Consider the following 16,142-nt stretch of genomic DNA (forward strand, 5'->3'; position numbering starts at 1 on the left):
TGTGGGGCAGGCCTGGGGGGCAGCAAGAGCCCAGCCTTGGGACAGGCCCGGGGGCAGCAGGAGCCCGGCCCTGAGCCGTGGGGCAGGCCTGGGGGGCAGCAGGAGCCCGGCCCTGAGCTGGGGGGCAGGCCTGGGGGGCAGCAAGAGCCCAGCCGTGGGACAGGCCCGGGGGCAGCAGGAGCCCGGCCCTGAGCCGTGGGGCAGGCCTGGGGGGCAGCAGGAGCCCGGCCCTGAGCTGGGGGGCAGGCCTGGGGGGCAGCAAGAGCCCAGCCGTGGGACAGGCCCGGGGGCAGCAGGAGCCCGGCCCTGAGCCGTGGGGCAAGCCTGGGGGGCAGCAGGAGCCCGGCCCTCAGCTGTGGGGCAGGCCCGGGGGGGGGGCAGCAAGAGCCCGGCCCTGAGCCGTGGGGCAGACGAGGGGAAGGAGGCGGGAGTGGGGGTCTGATGAGACAGAGACCCAGGGGGCGGGGCCTGGCCTGGCCCTCTCCACGGAGCCCCGCCCACCAGTCGGTGGCCGGGAAGAACTACATTTCCCGTCATGCCCCTGCCCCGCCCAGACCCGGAGCCGACGTCCTGCATCCGCTTCCGGGTCAGGTCCATGGCGGCGCCCAGCCGGAGGTCGGTGGCGCCGCCATGCTGCCCGCGCTGAGCCGCTGCCGGGCCCTGCTGAGCCGCTGGCGGCCGCTGCCGGTGCCGGCCCGGGGCCGCAAGTCCCGCCACGACCCGCCCGCCAAGTCCAAGGCCGGGAGGCTGAAGGTGCCGCCGCCCGTGGACCCGGCCGAGCTGCTGGTGGTGAGCGAGCGCTACCGGCAGTACCGGCTCGTGCTGCAGGCGCTCAGGTCCGTCCCGTGTCCGCCTGCGCGGCGCGGCCCTTGCACGTTTCCCCGGGGGGCCGGGGCGGTTCTTTTCCCCAGGCCCCCTGCCTGGAGCCCGGGCGCGCTGGGAAGCGGAGGGCAGCCTCGCGCGTCCCCCGGTCCTGATTTTACAGGGACAGCCCTGGTGTGCGGGGCTTTTAATTATAGCGGGGCCTGTCCCCCGTCCGTCCGTCCGTCCCCGCCGCCTGTCCTGATTTTTCACACTTGCCCCCCGGTCACTCTGCCCTGCACGGGGCTGGGGAGCCGGGGCGGTCTCTTAACGTGCCCAGGAAGCAGTGAGAGCGGAGGTCCCGGCCGGTTCATCGCTGCCCAGGACAGCCACCCCGGCTCCCGGAGAGGAGTCGGGAAGTAGGGCAGTGTTGGGCGCCACGACTTCTACTGTGGAGAGCAGCGGGCGGGCATGTGCACAGGGCCGGCCTGTGCGCTGCCTTGCTGAGAGGACCCTTGGAAACCTTAGCCGGAGTGCGAGGGCGGGGAAAGCCTTAGAAATGTTCAGAATCCCAGGTTTCAAGGAAAACCGCCTCCCCCCAACATTTGGAAAGGGAAATGGTGCTGTTGGGTGACTGTCTGGAAGTCGTCAAATCAAGCTGACAGCGTCCCTTTGGCGTGGTGTCGGGGCCCAGTGGCGTGTGAGGGCCGCGAGCTGGTGAAAGACCTGCCTTGGAATCCATCTCCCAGGACAGAAGCATTAGTAATCCGGGGGAAAGCAATGTTGATGGGGCTGTGCCATGCTTAGGGCCTTTCTCTCCTCTCTCCCAGGTTGGAGTTCAAGCAAGAGGTGTTGCGGAAGCAGCATGAGGAGCGCCTTGATAGAGAGAGTGGGGAGGAGGTGATGGAGGAGCACCGGAAGCTGATGGCATGGAACAACGCTGAGAATGAGCGGCTGCGGAAGAAGAGGTGAGACGTGGCCCTCAGGCCTGCGGCAGGAAGGGCTTGGGGTGCCGCTTCAGTGCAATGAAACCATGTGAGATGCCAGAGGTACGCAGGGAGTCTGTGATCCATCCCCCTCCCCCACCAAGGGGTCTTAGGGAGCCTTCTCTGGTCTGTGATTCAGAGAGCATGTGGATTTATAGATTCTTAGGTGCTGATCCCTTCTGGCCTTAGAGTGCGATCGTCTAGTCTGACCTCTTGTATAGCACAGGTCATAGAACTTCCCCGAAATAACTTCTACAGCAGATCTTTTAGAGAAATATCCATCTTGATTTAAAAATTGTCCATGATGGAGAATCCACCACAATGCTTGGTAAGTTGTTCCAATGGTTAATTACCCTTACAGTGAAAAATGTGTGCCTTATTTCCGGTCTGAATTTGTCTAGCTTCAACTTCCAGCCATTGGATCGTGTTAACACCTTTCTCTGCTAGACTGAAGTGCCCTTTATTAAATATTTGTTTAGCCCATCTTAACCAATTAGCCTCTCAAGTTGGATGTTACCATACAAACTGTATCTCTCTGTGTGTGTGTGTGTGTGTGTGTGTGTATATATATATATATATATATATATAATCTTACTATATGTTCCATTCTGTGCATCCAATGAAGTGGGCTGTAGCCCACGAAAGCTTATGCTCTAATAAATTTGTTAGTCTCTAAGGTGCCACAAGTACTCCTGTTCTTTTTGCGGCTACAGACTAACACGGCTGCTACTCTGAAACCTGATGCTTATAGTTGGTAATCAAGTCACAAGCTTGGTAAACTGATTGTTTCTTTAAAATCTGACTTCTGAGGTAGGCTAATGGTTTCTGGAACCCTCTACCTCTAGCTTAAATCCAGCCCAGGCCACCGTAATAAGAGGTATTACTAGCTGCTGGCAGTTCAGCCCTATGTACACAATGCATGTCTCCTTCAATGGCTAGATCATAGAGACTGAACTGTATCCTCCCCTTTTTTATTGTGGACAGTATTATGGTTACATTTGAGGACACTTTTAAATAGGGGCTCAGAACCTTTATTTTGTAATAATCTCATTGAAATGGCAAAAACCAAACCACAGATTATAAACTCTCAGCATGATCTGAATTTTTCATGGTGGCTTGATGAAAAAAGAATTGATACGGAGAATGCAAATGTAAAAATCACCCCTTTCAGCGACTTTTTTTTTCCTTCACTGAATTCTCTCTTCTGTTGTACCTCATTGCATTAGTTATGCTATGTATGTATGAGGGGAATTTTCATTGTCGTTGCCCAAGCTGTCCCTGTTCTGTGAATAGCTAGGACTTCAAGCCCCATATCTGTCATGCTGAACCTTTCACCACCCCATCATCTTCTGCTAGGCATGCTAGCACCTTCCTTCACCATCCTCGTCCCATGGGAGAGGGGGAGGTTTCACCTGAACATTTAACACTTCCCTGCGAGGCTGCTGTGCTGTGCCTTCCCTTGTCCTGAGGAGGTCTCACCAGTACCCCATTTCTCTTGTGCTCATGTGACAGGGAGGAGCGACTCAGAAGAGAGGGTGAAGAATTGCAGGACCGTAAGTTACAAGGAGCCCTCAACCATGCCAGGTTAATGGAGGATTTTCTTAAGCAGAAGGAGAGAGAGGTTCTACAGCTGCAGGTGTGGAAGGCTTGGGTTTGAGGGCAGTGATCACTGTGTTGAGGTGACTTTGTGAACCCCTCAAATTGTAACCTGCTGTCGCCCACTGTTCTGTTTGGTACCCGTGGGTTGGGAGTTCTGTGGAAGCACCAGGCTCACACCCTGGAGAGGGGAGAAGGGGCTTATGTTGCTCTGTGGCAAACTCCTGCCTTCCCAGCTGCCTCAAGGAGCAGCCTTGATGATCTTGGGGTGCAATAAGGATGTCCTGCCTGAGACCTTTGAGAGCAGGTTGGGGAATAAATTTGGGTGGGAGATGGGGATTCATGTTTTTCCAGGGTTTCCTCAGTAAGAATATTACAGTTCCAAGCTCTCCTTTGCTCCTGATGAGTCCTGGGCCCCTCTTAAGGTGTAATGGGAATCTTTGTTGCGGTCTCCAGGCTTTGTCTTCCTGAATGAGGGTTGAGATCCTCAGGGCTGCTGGAAGAGCCATTCCAGGCCCCATAAACACAAGTTACGGGAGAAGCTGCCCTGTGGGGTAGGAACTGTGCATGCTCCGTTGCGTTTGAATTGAGATTGGTGTTTGGGTGAGAAGCTAAAGGAGAATTTCTGGGGGTGCTAATCCCTCTCCAGTTCATGCCTGTTTCATCAGCTGCACCCCTGGCATCAGATCAGGGCAAGTGGGCAATGTCAGAGTGCAGAGCCCCAACCCCGCTGCGCTGAAACATAGTCTCATTCCCTGTTCTGTGTCTAATCAGCTGCCTCGGTGGGCACAAACAGGGCACACACTGACAATTGGCTTCCCCCTTTAATTGATTTTAGGAGGAAGCCAGAAATTTCATCACCCCTGAAAACCTGGACGAGCGAATTGAAGAGTGCCTGGATAACCCTCGCAACTACAACTTCGCCATCGATAAAGAAGGGCGCATCGTCAAGCAGAGCATGCTGTCCTAGAGGTTCTCTTGATTGGGACAATTCAGATGGGAGACTTTCCTATGGCTTCCATCCAGATGCTGTGCTCAGGGCAGGAGCAAGAGGAAAGGAGCATCATGCATACAAGTTGACCATGGAATTTCATTTTGACAAACAGCCCTTTGGTGCCAGTCACAATTCCTGCCTTGAAAGGCTGTCACCTGCTTCCTAGCTCATGTCCCTTTGCTTTGGGACAAATTGCTGTTGTCTCCGAAATAAAGGAATGTGTTTTTTACAGCACTGTAGTTCTTAATTTCTTAGGCACAGTAGTTCAGAAGTATTAGTTGAATATATCTATGAGCTTATATAGCTTCCATCACTGCAGTGTCCGAGTGCCCAGTCAAGCCTTTGCCAGTTCAAGATTATTCCCTGAAAAATATTCCAAGGATTTGTGTTTTGGTAGGTTTTTTCCATCACTGGATGCTTAATCATGGGCCTTCTATCACTTTCCTAATATGTTTTCTAAACATTCCAACCTAATTTCCTTCTTTAACAGGGTTACTGACCTAATGGATGGGGGGAAGCTGTAGATGTTAAACCTCTTGATTTTAGTCAGGCTTTTGAGACAGTGCAATGTGACATTGTCATAAGCAAACTAGGGAAATATGGTGTTGATGAAATTGACTATGAGGTGGCTGCATAACTGGTTGAAAGACTTACTCGAAGAGCAGATATCAATGGTTAGCTGTCAAACTAGGAGGACTTACCTAGTGGGGTCCTGCAGGAGTCTGTCTTGGGTTGGCACTATTCCATATTTTCATTCATGACTTCAATAATGGAGTGGAGAGAATGCTTATAAAATTTGTAGATGATGCCAAGTTTGAGGGTTGCAAGCACTTTGAAGGACAGAATTAGAATTCAAAAGGGCCTTGATATATGGGAGAATTGGTCTGAAATCAACAAGATGAAATTCAGCAAAGACAAGTGTAAAGTATTTGCACTTAGGAAGGAAAAATCAAATGCACAATTACAAAATGGAGAATAACCATAGGTGGTAGTTCTACAGAAAAGGATCTGGAAGGGTTATAGTAGACTGCAAAATGAATGAGAGTCAACAATGTGATGCAGTTGCAAAAAAGACTACTATAATTCTGGAGTGTATTAATAGGAGTTTTGTATGTAACACATGGGGAAGTAATTGTCCTGATCTATGTGGCACTGGTGAGGGCTTAGCTGGAGTACTGTGTTCAGTTTTGGGCACCACGCTTCAAGAAAGATGTGGACAAACTGGAGAGAGAAGACTGAGCGGGGACCTGAAAAGTCTTCAAATATGTTAAGGGTTCTTATAAAGAGGATGGTGGTGTATTTTTCTCCATGTCCGCTGAAAGTAGGACAAGAAGTAAGGAGCTTCATCTACAGCAAAGGAGATTTAGGTTAGATATTAGGAAAAACTTTCTATGAGGATAGTTAAGTGCAGGAACAGGCTTCCACAGGAGGTTGAAGAATCCTCATTGGAGATTTTTAAGAAGAGATTGGACAAACACTTGTCAGGAATGGTCTAGGTTTACTTGATCCAGCCTCAGCACAGGGAGCTGGACTAGATGAGCTCTTTTTGTCCCTTTCTGTGCTACATTTCTCTGATTCCTTGGGGAAAACTACGCTGTAGCCAAAAGATATCAGGAGATCTGTTACTGATTTACAGCATAAATTCTTTTTGGTTAATTTCTTTCTGTTCTCATAGTGCTACTTCCTCTGATTACCCCTTAACTAACCCTCCTTCTAGACAAAAATCTTTATTAATCTCCACTTAAGGTTGAGAGCACTTATCTGCAAATTAAGGTTGAAAAAAAAACTTTACAAGAAGTTTTGTTGTAATAAAAATGTGAGGAAAAAAAGATTAAAAACCAGGGCAATTCAGAGTTAAGGTCAAACCTTTTGAGAGAAATCCACATGTTTGAAACTATGGAAACACACAGTTGAGATGTACAAGCACTCTTAACTGTGCCCTTGTAATGAGATCAAACTTGACGCTTACACACTTGTTCTCACCCTAGATCTTTCTCATATTTACTTGCCAGACAGCTGTCCTCTGATTCCCCGCCCCCCAGGCATCTTTTAACACATGACAGAGTTCAAAACAGAACTAGATCAGAGGTTCTCAAACATCATTGCACCGCGACCCCCTTCTGACAACAAAACGTACTATACGACTCCAGGAGTGGGGACTGAAGCCTGAGTCCGTCTGATTCTCACTGCCCTGGGCAGGGAAGGGGTCAAAGCTGAAGCCCAAGGGTTTCAGCCCCAGCCTGGGGGCCTGTAACCTGAGCCCTGCCACCCAGGGCTGAATACCTCAGGCTTCGGCTTCGGCACCAGGGCTTGGGCTTCAGCCCCGAACCCCAGCAAGTCTAAGCCAGCGCTGGTGACCCCATTAAAAGGGGGTCGCGACCCACAGTTTGAGAACTGCTGAACTAGATAAATTCCTGGAGGATAGGTCCATCAATGGCTATTAGCCAGGATGGGTAGGTGAAGGTGTCCCTACCCTCTGTTTGCCAGAAGCTGGGACTGGGCGACGGGCTGGATCACTTGATGATTACCTGTTCTGTTCTTTCCCTCTGGGACACCTGGCATTGGCCACTGTTGGAAGACAGGAGACTGGGCTAGATGGACCTTTGGTCTGACCCAGTGTGGCCGTTCTTATGTTCTTATTACCTACTGAACTATCTACCCAGCAGGTTAAAAAGAGGACTTCGCTTTTCAGTGCATATGCTGCCATTAGGTGCTTCAAAATCCTTCGTAGTTATATTTCCTCTGATTACTCTTTAACAGCTGCACAACATTGCCTTCTTTTTCTCTGCTCTCTTTTCTAGCATTACCTCCTCAATCCCACATCCATCCTTTTGGGATAGCACCTAGAGCATCTGGGTGGCAGGGCCATTGCTCTGAGCACACATACAATTCCCCATGCTCTTAATTCCTAGTATGGCTTTCCAGGTCCTCAGCATGCACTGACCTTACTTTTCAGAGAACCTCCCTCGGGTGCTGGATAAAACTGTGACCCAGGGACCGCTTGATGCCAACTGACAGAGGGCACAGGAGGTGCCTATGGGCTGTCAGGGATCCCCTGGGCCAGGTATATACATGTTAGTACACCAAAGGATGGTACGTAAGGTGGCTATCGTAAGCCAGCAGCCCACTAGTCGTAATCATTGCAAAATGTACATATGGATAATATTTAAGGCTTTATGTATCTATACTAAGAATTATGTTCTTAAAGGCTAGGAGTTTACCGCTCTCTCTGGTCCTGTGGGTATTGCATATTGTATGCTTTGTAATGGGCGCCTAGTTGCACACTGAACCAAATGCTGATCAAGAGATTGTGCAGTCAAGAAGAAAGAGGTGTACATGAAAAATCAACCAGCAGGGGGCATACAGTTTACAAATAAGGCCGATGGCTTGTGGGGATATCACCGGAGGTGCCAAGATGCACCCTGGATCCTTTCACCAAGGCGGCAAGCTGACACCGTGTTATGCCTCATGAAAGAGGGATCCCAGCCAGGCCTGGCTGTAAAGCGCTGGTGACTAATACTGCATTAGACAGGAGATTATCTTGTTACTTAAGTCTAGGGTCTAAAATGCATGTTGGAATTTTATTTGACACGTAGCCATTTGTTTCCAGTGTTGCTTCGTGCTATCCCTCGAATCTCCGCACTTGCTAAGTAAACTTTTGCTTGTTTTCTCTATAAACATATCTCAGCACTGTGCGTCCAGCGGAGCAGTGATCTGAGGTAGAGCTGGGGTATACAGCTGCTTTGGGAGCAGTGGCTCTGAATGCTCCGAGTGTCCAGTGGACCATGGACTGGATACTCCAGGGTACACTCAGAGGGCTTGAGGGGTGGCATGTTGCAGTGGAGCCTGCGTAGGCCTGGAGGGGAGTGTTTGTGTTGCCAGAGGTGTCAGGGAGCTGACCCCGGGCAGGCACAGACAAGGCTCCCTCATGCTAAGGGCAGGTGGTAGCATGGTGCCTCCCAATCCTGGGGACCGCTGGAAAGCATCACAAAAACCCCTGGCCTGGTCCTTAACTGCCTGCTTAGGTAAATCACCTACATTCCTCCCCTCCCTCATCCAGGCTGTACCAAGAAGCAGCGTCTCCTGTCCAGAGGGGGGATGTGATTCCCAGCTAAGCAGACAGCAAAGCTGTTGAGTTTGTTACAAAGCCAGGGGGCAAAAAAAGAAATATCAGGATTTTTTTGGTACAAGTTTTATTTCTAGCTGGGGATGTCATTTAAATAACTGTCAAGGTGCAGCGCGGCCAGGATTAATGCGTCCTATTGGACTGGCTTTTGGTCTTGCAAAGCCTCGTAGATGGCAAATCATGTGGCTTCATCCTTCTGTATAGTGGGTGGTCTAGGAAAATGGCGATTCTTGGTCACAGGCCGAGTCCACCATGCAGCCCTCTGAAGAGAAACAAAAGCACGTAAAAGGAAACGCTGCATGAATTTGGCCACTGGAGTTACGTATAGCTCTGCTGGATAACACCTTAGGCCAGATCCTCAGCTGATGTAAATGCGTGTAGCTCCATGGAAGACGATGGTACTATACCAAGATACATGTCTGAGGGTCTGGCCTAGGATGTGTGTGTGGTGCCTTTCCTGCAAAGGGAAAGCTATTATAAACTATTCCTGCTCGGTGAGTTTCGCTTCTGTGCATGGGGTTTGGCCTGATGTGATACTGCTGCTAAATTTGCCTGCGGCAATGACCAGGCTAATTGAGATTTCTCTCCTCTGGGAAAGGAGGAAACTGGCTGGTCTGCCACCCATATTAACTTCCCCACTTCTTCTCTGTCCACAATTACTATGGCCTGAGCAGTAGATAATGGCCCACGGCCTTTGCAGAACTCTTGCCACTGCGTGCCGTCCAGAGATCTCCAAGTGCTTTCCAAACATCAGTCAATGGAGCTGTGAGGCTGAAAGTATAATGATCCCTACTTTACTGATGGGGAAACTGAGGCACGAAGTGATTAAGCAACTGGCCCAGGGTCCCTCAGGGAGTCTGTAGCAGAGGCAGCGTAAAGCTCATATCTACTAAGCCCCATCTCCTCTCCCCCCCAACCCCAATCTCTTAATCACAAGGCCCGTTTTCCCCATGTTAAAAGTGCATGGGAGTATTGAGAATAGATAGGAAGTGTTACTTGAACAGCCATAAATTGTGGGTGTGGGAGGGATTGTGGTCTAGTTCATATGGAGCTATGGTTAAAGTCAAAGCTAAGCAAGTGCTCTCTTACCGTTGTTACAGCAGATCCCAGGGGCTGCGCAGGTCCCACCACTGGGCCCGCATGGCTTCCTGCCAGACTCGCAGGGTGTTGGCAGGTAATTCTCTTCTTGACATCGCAGGGTTTCTGAAGTACCGAAGTAGCATCCCATCTCCGCTCCGCAGCAGATGCTAGGGCCAAAGCAGTGGCCTTTGTTCCTAGGCCCACAGGGGATGCACTGGTGGGAGAGAGAAACCCAAAGGCTGGTTAACGGGGAAAACGGCAACCCGAGTTGCTTGGGTCCTGATTCAAAGCCCATTGGAAGGACTGCCACCGCGCTCAGTCCATTGAGCCCTTAGGATGGTGTCTTTCTGCCGTCATCTGCCAGTATTTAAGGAGCCCCTGTATGCTCTGCTCAGGCCGAGCGCTTCAGTTCTAGTTTTTCAACTGGTATTAGAAACCTTACTAGAAAGCGAAATCTTCTCATGGGATCTCTCTGTGGAACGGGATGTGGTGGGAAACGATATGTTCTCAGGAGGGGTCAGAACCCCAACCACAATAACCTGGGCTCGCATCCCCAGAAAGTGAAACCGACTAGAAAATAACTAGGCGTCCCTGTGGCACCATAGAGACTAACAACCCAAGAAAGCTTATGCCCAAATAAATTTAAAACCCACTTCATCGGAGACATGGAGTGAAAATAACTAGCAGCACCCCAAACTGAAATTGACCAGTGCAGGTGTCACTATTCTAGCTCGGGGGTGTGCGTGTGTGAGAGGGTGGGGGAGGGGGAAGCAAACACGACCTGGGAGTGGGAGGGATAAAGGATCATTTTGTTTTGCGATTGTTAAATAATTGACGCTGTTAGTTGCCAGCCCAGGGAGGGAATTGTTTGGAAACATTGCGTTAGACGGTGCCCCTTTCATAAACAGGTGAGACCATCCTGAGCAAATTGGGCTAAACTAATCCAGGGTGTAACTCCACTGACCACAGTAGTGTTTGATACTTGGCAAGTGACTCCTATTTAGAGAACTCCGCTCCGCTTGCTGGGCTGGGTCTCCTAGTGTATTCTGCTGTGTATTTCTTTAATTGAGCACAGTGTTTAGCTGCGCTAACTGCTTTCCTAGGCCCCAGCTAGATGATGATTTTTATGTGAAAGTCCCCAAGTTTTGCCTGAAGATCAATGACCCGAGGCGGGCAGTGGAGCAGCTATTGCTGTGGGTTCTACTGAACACTGGTGCCTCTGTGTATCAGTTCAGGGTTAAAGCTCCTGGCAGCCCTACCCACTTGAAAGCAGCCAGATCCTAACATTTGACCTAGGAGTTCATTGGCTAGGAAAAGGGATGCTTTGAAAAACAACAAATTGCAGGTCACATGAACAAATATCGACCTCACCCCCACCCCCGGACTTTGCTTTTAGTTGCACTGTCCCAGCCTTATTGGCTACAGTTGCATGGGTTCAACAGAGAGCAGAATTACGTCTTATTTTAATACATCAGTAATCGCTGGGTAGCTTTCTCGAATCTAACCAGTGCAAACGTATTCCCTCCTCACCCAAATTGTGGCCCTAACCAGCATCTCTTATGCAGTGGCCTCCCGCCTTAGGGAAATATTGCTCCAGAAGATTTTGCCTCCCTCAGAACCATTTGATTAAATGGCGTTACAGGAAATATGATTGGATTCATTCCCTTTGCCCCCCTGTCCCCCAATGTAGCTGATACTGGAGATGATATCTCCTCTCATGTGTACAGGATACACATTATAGCTATACAGACTGACTCAGAATATGATCAGTAAAATGTTCCTCCGAAGCAAAATAGCTCTTAACATTGTGGCATAGGTTCGGAAAGGCTGCAGGCCTTTTCTCCCCCAGTCCTGACTGTGCCTGTGCCCCAAGAATGGACAGGCAGCTGGAGGAACATGTAGCAGAGCACTGAAAACTCGTCTCAGCCAGCGACTGCCCCTTATGTGGCCCACTTTGCTCTTCTCCCAAAGCCAGCATGCAGTAACTGGCCAGCGGCCTGCTGCTGGTCTATCACAGCTATTTCTTGGCTGGCCACCTCCCGCCGGCTGGCATTCCTGACATGCGACGCAGACTATTTGCCTGCATCCCTGTGGTGTTTTCCTCTGTGTTTCAGCATGAGCCTATTAGCATGTGCGTTCGGCCCCCTCAAGGCTCCTTGCTCCAGGCTAGTCCCGCTGCCACTGCCCCGATCCAGTTCTCGTCCCCTCTGCATCTGAGTCAGGCAGCTTCTTCCTTCTCTTCCAAGCTGCATGGGCACCCACCGATGGGTTGCTGAGAGCACAGGAGAGAATCTTCTCTGCTGTTAACTCTGGTGCCTGGCATCACAGTGCCCTCTCCCCGCCCGCCTGCCCACAGCAACTGGGAACACAATTGCAGGGAAAGGCCGGCTCAGCCCCAGCAGTCCCGGGCTGGAGCATGCTCAGTCATTCTGTGGGAATGGGTCATACACAGGCCAGTCCCATGTAGCACCTGAGAGGGGTTGGCACATGCTCAGGGCAGATGGAATCTTCAGAGAATTTAGCTGCCAAACTCTAACACCTCTCTATTAAGTAAGTACAGAGGCTTGTAACGTGGCCAGATTTGAGTGCTTTATTCCACGGGGCTGGCAAAAGGCACATCCCTGATACCAGGGCGACCCCACTCCCAAATTTCAGGTCCCGTCTCCAAAGAAGGGGGATGCTAGAGCACCTCAACAAAACAGATGTACGAATTTGTTTTTTAATATGGGCAAAACAGTCAGTCTATGCTGCCCCCGACATCTCATTCTTGGAAGTAGCCAAGATATTTTAGCTGAACCTTTCAAAAGACAATTCAAGCTGAGGCAGACACCCAGCAAAGTACATTTCAAACCAAGCAGTTGAAGTTTGGCAAAGTTATAAGGAACTGAAAACACAGACCTATATGGGGAAGTATTGAACAACCTTCAAAATAGAGGCTGCTCCCAGACCTGCCTATAAGGCAATCTGATATAGACAGCTACACTGGTAACAGTATTTACAATTCACCACCAAATTAGACTTCTGATGTCCTCAGTACAGCTGGGCTGATAATTGTAGTACAATAGTGCCTGGAGAACCTGATTGAAATGGGACCCGATTGGGCTGGGTGCCGTACACACACACATAAAGCCAGCCCCAGAGGGTTTACACTTTAAAGAGACAAGACAGCTAAAGGAAAGATTATTATCCCCAGTGTACAGATGGGGAACTAAGGCACAGAGAGATTAAAGGACTTGCCCAAGATCACACAGCGTGTCTGTAGCAGAGCTGGGGATTGAATCCAGATCTCCGGCCTCCCTCTCAGTCTCCATCCAATGCTTTAACCACAAGACCAAGGCTGAAAAGTCTGGTTGCTTACCGCTCATCTGCAATGGGGCTCGTGCATGTGTTCCACTGTTTTTTAAACACACTTTCAGCTTTAGCTGCATCAGTAATATATTATTTAAAGAGGCTGAATGAAGTCCTGACAATCACAAGATGCACTTCTCTACTGCCCATGAGTTTGGCACACACTATAGTCTATGCTTTCCTAATTGGCTGAACATTGAACACAGAGACAGTTGGAATGGGGGACAGGAGAAGGGAAGGAAAAGAGGGACTTGGTAATGAATGTTAGTTAATGCTTGTTCAAAGCTTTACAAAATTCACACCACAGCTATGTGAAGAAATCTGGTGAGCCAGAGTCTAGCTGCGCGTGGTGTTGATCAGGGTATCAAAACATACGCGTGTCTAGTTGCTAGGGTTTAGACAGCTGCCATCGCAGCTGGCACAGCTCAGTCCCTTGCCAGCAATCTCTCCTTTCGCGCCCTGGACGTGATCCTTTTGGGTGGGAGTTGAGGGCTTTGGCGCAGTATCATGGCAGCTTGGGACCGTCACGCTTACAGGCTGTCAATGAGGAGTCTTTACCCAGATTCACCGTAACAGCCTGACGGTAAGGAAAGCATCACGTACCTTTCTGACATCCATGTCCAAGACCGATCGCTTTCCTCCGATGGGGCAGTTCTGGATGTAACAGGCCGAGGAGAGAGCCAGGAGCCACAAGAGGCAGATGGCGAGCGCATTCTGAGACATGGTGCCTGCTGCTGACCCTGCTTCGCTCTCGAGTGGGCTCAGGAAAGCCCTCCAGGTTTTGTCTTCGCTCCTCCCGGGGTGCCTTTATATATAGCGCCTGCTGCAACTACTTAGACATGCCACCACCATCGTCACTCATTTCCCTTAAAAAATACAAGGCATTGCTTTTCACACCAACTAGCACTGCTAATAATCCAGGGTCGAGGATGTGAGGTCAGCGAAGAAGGAATCATTTGCTCCTTGGTGCTTATTCCAAACATGGCGAGACATAAGTTCACGTCTACAAGTTTCCTTTAATTGGCACAGTCAGTCGGGGCCGCTGGGGGTCAGCAAGCAGAGTTGGCATGGCCCTCACCTTCCCTTGAAGTCCTAGGACGCGGCAGTTCCCTGCTTTGCTCCTGGCAGAAGAGTATTTCCTAACAGTTACATTTCATCACGCACCTTTCAGCCCAAGAGGCTCCAAAAGCAGTACACAAATATCAACAGGCAGCATTACCCCAACTATACATACACTATGATGGGGGGCTAATTTAGCTACAACTAATCAGGAGAAAGACCTTGGAGTCATCGTGGATAGTTCTCTGAAGACGTCCACGCAATGTGCAGCGGCAGTCAAAAAAGCAAACGGGATGTCAGGAATCATCTCAAAAAAGATATACTGGCATTAGAAAAGGTTCAGAGAAGGGCAACTAAAATGAATAGGGGTTTGGAACGGGTCCCATATGAGGAGAGATTAAAGAGGCTCGGACTTCTCAGCTTGGAAAAGAGGAGACTAAGGGGGGATCTGATAGAGGTGTATAAAATCATGAGTGGTGTGGAGAAAGTGAATGAGGAAAAGTTATTTACTTGTTCCCATAATATAAGAACTAGGGGCCACCAAATGAAATTAATGGGCAGCAGGTTTAAAACAAATAAAAGGAAGTTCTTCTTCACTCAGTGCACAGTCATCCTGTGGAACTCGAGTTAAGTATAGGGTAGTGATCAATGGCTCCATGTCTAGCTAGCAGCCGGTATCCAGCGAGTGCCCCAAGGGTCGGTCCTGGGGCCGGTTTTGTTCAATATCTTCCTTAATGATCTGGAGGATGGTGTGGATTGCACCCTCAGCAAGTTTGCAGATGACACTAAACTGGGAGGCATAGTAGATACGCTGGAGGGTAGGGATAGGATATAGAGGGACCTAGACAAAGTAGAGGATTGGGCCAAAAGAAATCTGATGAGGTTCAACAAGGACAAGTGCAGAGTCCTGCACTTAGGACGGAAGAATCCCATGCACCGCTACAGACTAGGGACCAAGTGGCTAGGCAGCTGTTCTGCAGAAAAGGACCTAGGGGTTACAGTGGACGAGAAGCTGGATATGAGTCAACAGTGTGCCCCTGTTGCCAAGAAGGCTAGCAGCATTTTGGGCTGTATACGTAGGGACATTGCCAGCAGATCGAGGGAAGTGATCATTCCCCTCTATTCAGCATTGGTGAGGCCTCATCTGGAGTACTGTGTCCAGTTTTGGGCCCCACACTACAAGAAGGATGTGGAAAAATTAGAAAGAGTCCAGTGGAGGGCAACAAAAATGATTAGGGGGCTGGAACACATGGCTTATGAGGAGAGGCTGAGGGAACTGGGATTGTTTAGTCTGCAGAAGAGAAGAATGGGGTGGGGCGGATTTGATAGCTGCTTTCAACTACCTGAAAGGGGGTTCCAAAGAGGATGGATTTAGACTGTTCTCAGTGGTAGCAGAGGACAGAACAAGGAGCAATGGTCTCAAGTTGCTGCGGGGGAGGTTTAGGTTGGATATTAGGAAAAACTTTTTCACTAGGAGGCTGGTGAAGCACTGGAATGTGTTACCTCGGGAGGTGGTGGAATTTCCTTCCTTAGAGGTTTTTAAAGTCAGGCTGGGAAAACCCTGATCAGGAGGGAGAGAGAGATATAGGGTCTCCGCCCAGGAGGGGTGACACAGCTCAGGAGCCTATGCCCTTGCTAGACCCTGGAGAGGGAATACAGGTGTAGTTTCCCTGAAGGTGATAAGGTTATTGGATTGAAAGTCCTTCATGCCCACCAAAGGGGAGGCTAATTTACACTGCCGTACGCACCACTTCTGAATGATCCTGCAGCCTGGAAACTCCAGCTGTCCTGCAGGGTGAATTCCTTGGAGTAACACTGCGTTCCTGTTGCAAGGGCATTCATTTCCTTCTAGCCTTGAGCACTGTAGGGTCTCGGACACCGGGCACATTGCCAGGTTAATGACATCAGAAGAACAGCCACAATTTAGAGGAACACACAAACCGTTGTGGATTAACCTATGTTCCACCACAGATCACCAGCTCCAGTGCATTGCAAACTGGGACTAGCAGCTAAACAGACAGGAAGGGTCTGTTTTTTTTCTCCAGAACAGTTTTCCCTTTTTTTTTTTAAGTGAACAAACCTAATGTTTCTGGTTACAGGCCTGCAGAGCTAAGTGACAGAGCCAGTCTGAGCAAACTGACCTATCCACCAA

The 16,142-nt window shown here is 49.8% G+C and overlaps 2 protein-coding genes across 2 annotated transcripts; one reads left to right on the forward strand and one right to left on the reverse strand.

Moving 5' to 3' along the window:
• Positions 1–613: 613 nt before the first annotated feature.
• MRPS26 (mitochondrial ribosomal protein S26) lies at positions 614–4,608 on the forward strand. Its single transcript, XM_074950180.1, has 4 exons — positions 614–836; positions 1,632–1,769; positions 3,300–3,423; positions 4,222–4,608. The coding sequence occupies exons 1-4, from the start codon at positions 631–633 to the stop codon at positions 4,351–4,353; spliced, it is 600 nt and encodes a 199-aa protein (XP_074806281.1). The 5' UTR covers positions 614–630; the 3' UTR covers positions 4,354–4,608.
• Positions 4,609–8,565: 3,957 nt separating this feature from the next.
• LOC141986016 (neurophysin 1-like) lies at positions 8,566–13,725 on the reverse strand. Its single transcript, XM_074950181.1, has 3 exons — positions 13,535–13,725; positions 9,593–9,797; positions 8,566–8,765 (listed from the first exon to the last, which is right to left on the reverse strand). Exons 1-3 carry the CDS (start codon positions 13,652–13,654, stop codon positions 8,716–8,718), a joined length of 375 nt encoding a protein of 124 aa, XP_074806282.1. The 5' UTR covers positions 13,655–13,725; the 3' UTR covers positions 8,566–8,715.
• Between the last annotated feature and the right edge of the window lie 2,417 nt (positions 13,726–16,142).

The sequence above is a fragment of the Natator depressus genome, chromosome 4, assembly GCF_965152275.1.
Source record: "Natator depressus isolate rNatDep1 chromosome 4, rNatDep2.hap1, whole genome shotgun sequence".
Classification (NCBI taxonomy): domain Eukaryota; kingdom Metazoa; phylum Chordata; order Testudines; family Cheloniidae; genus Natator; species Natator depressus.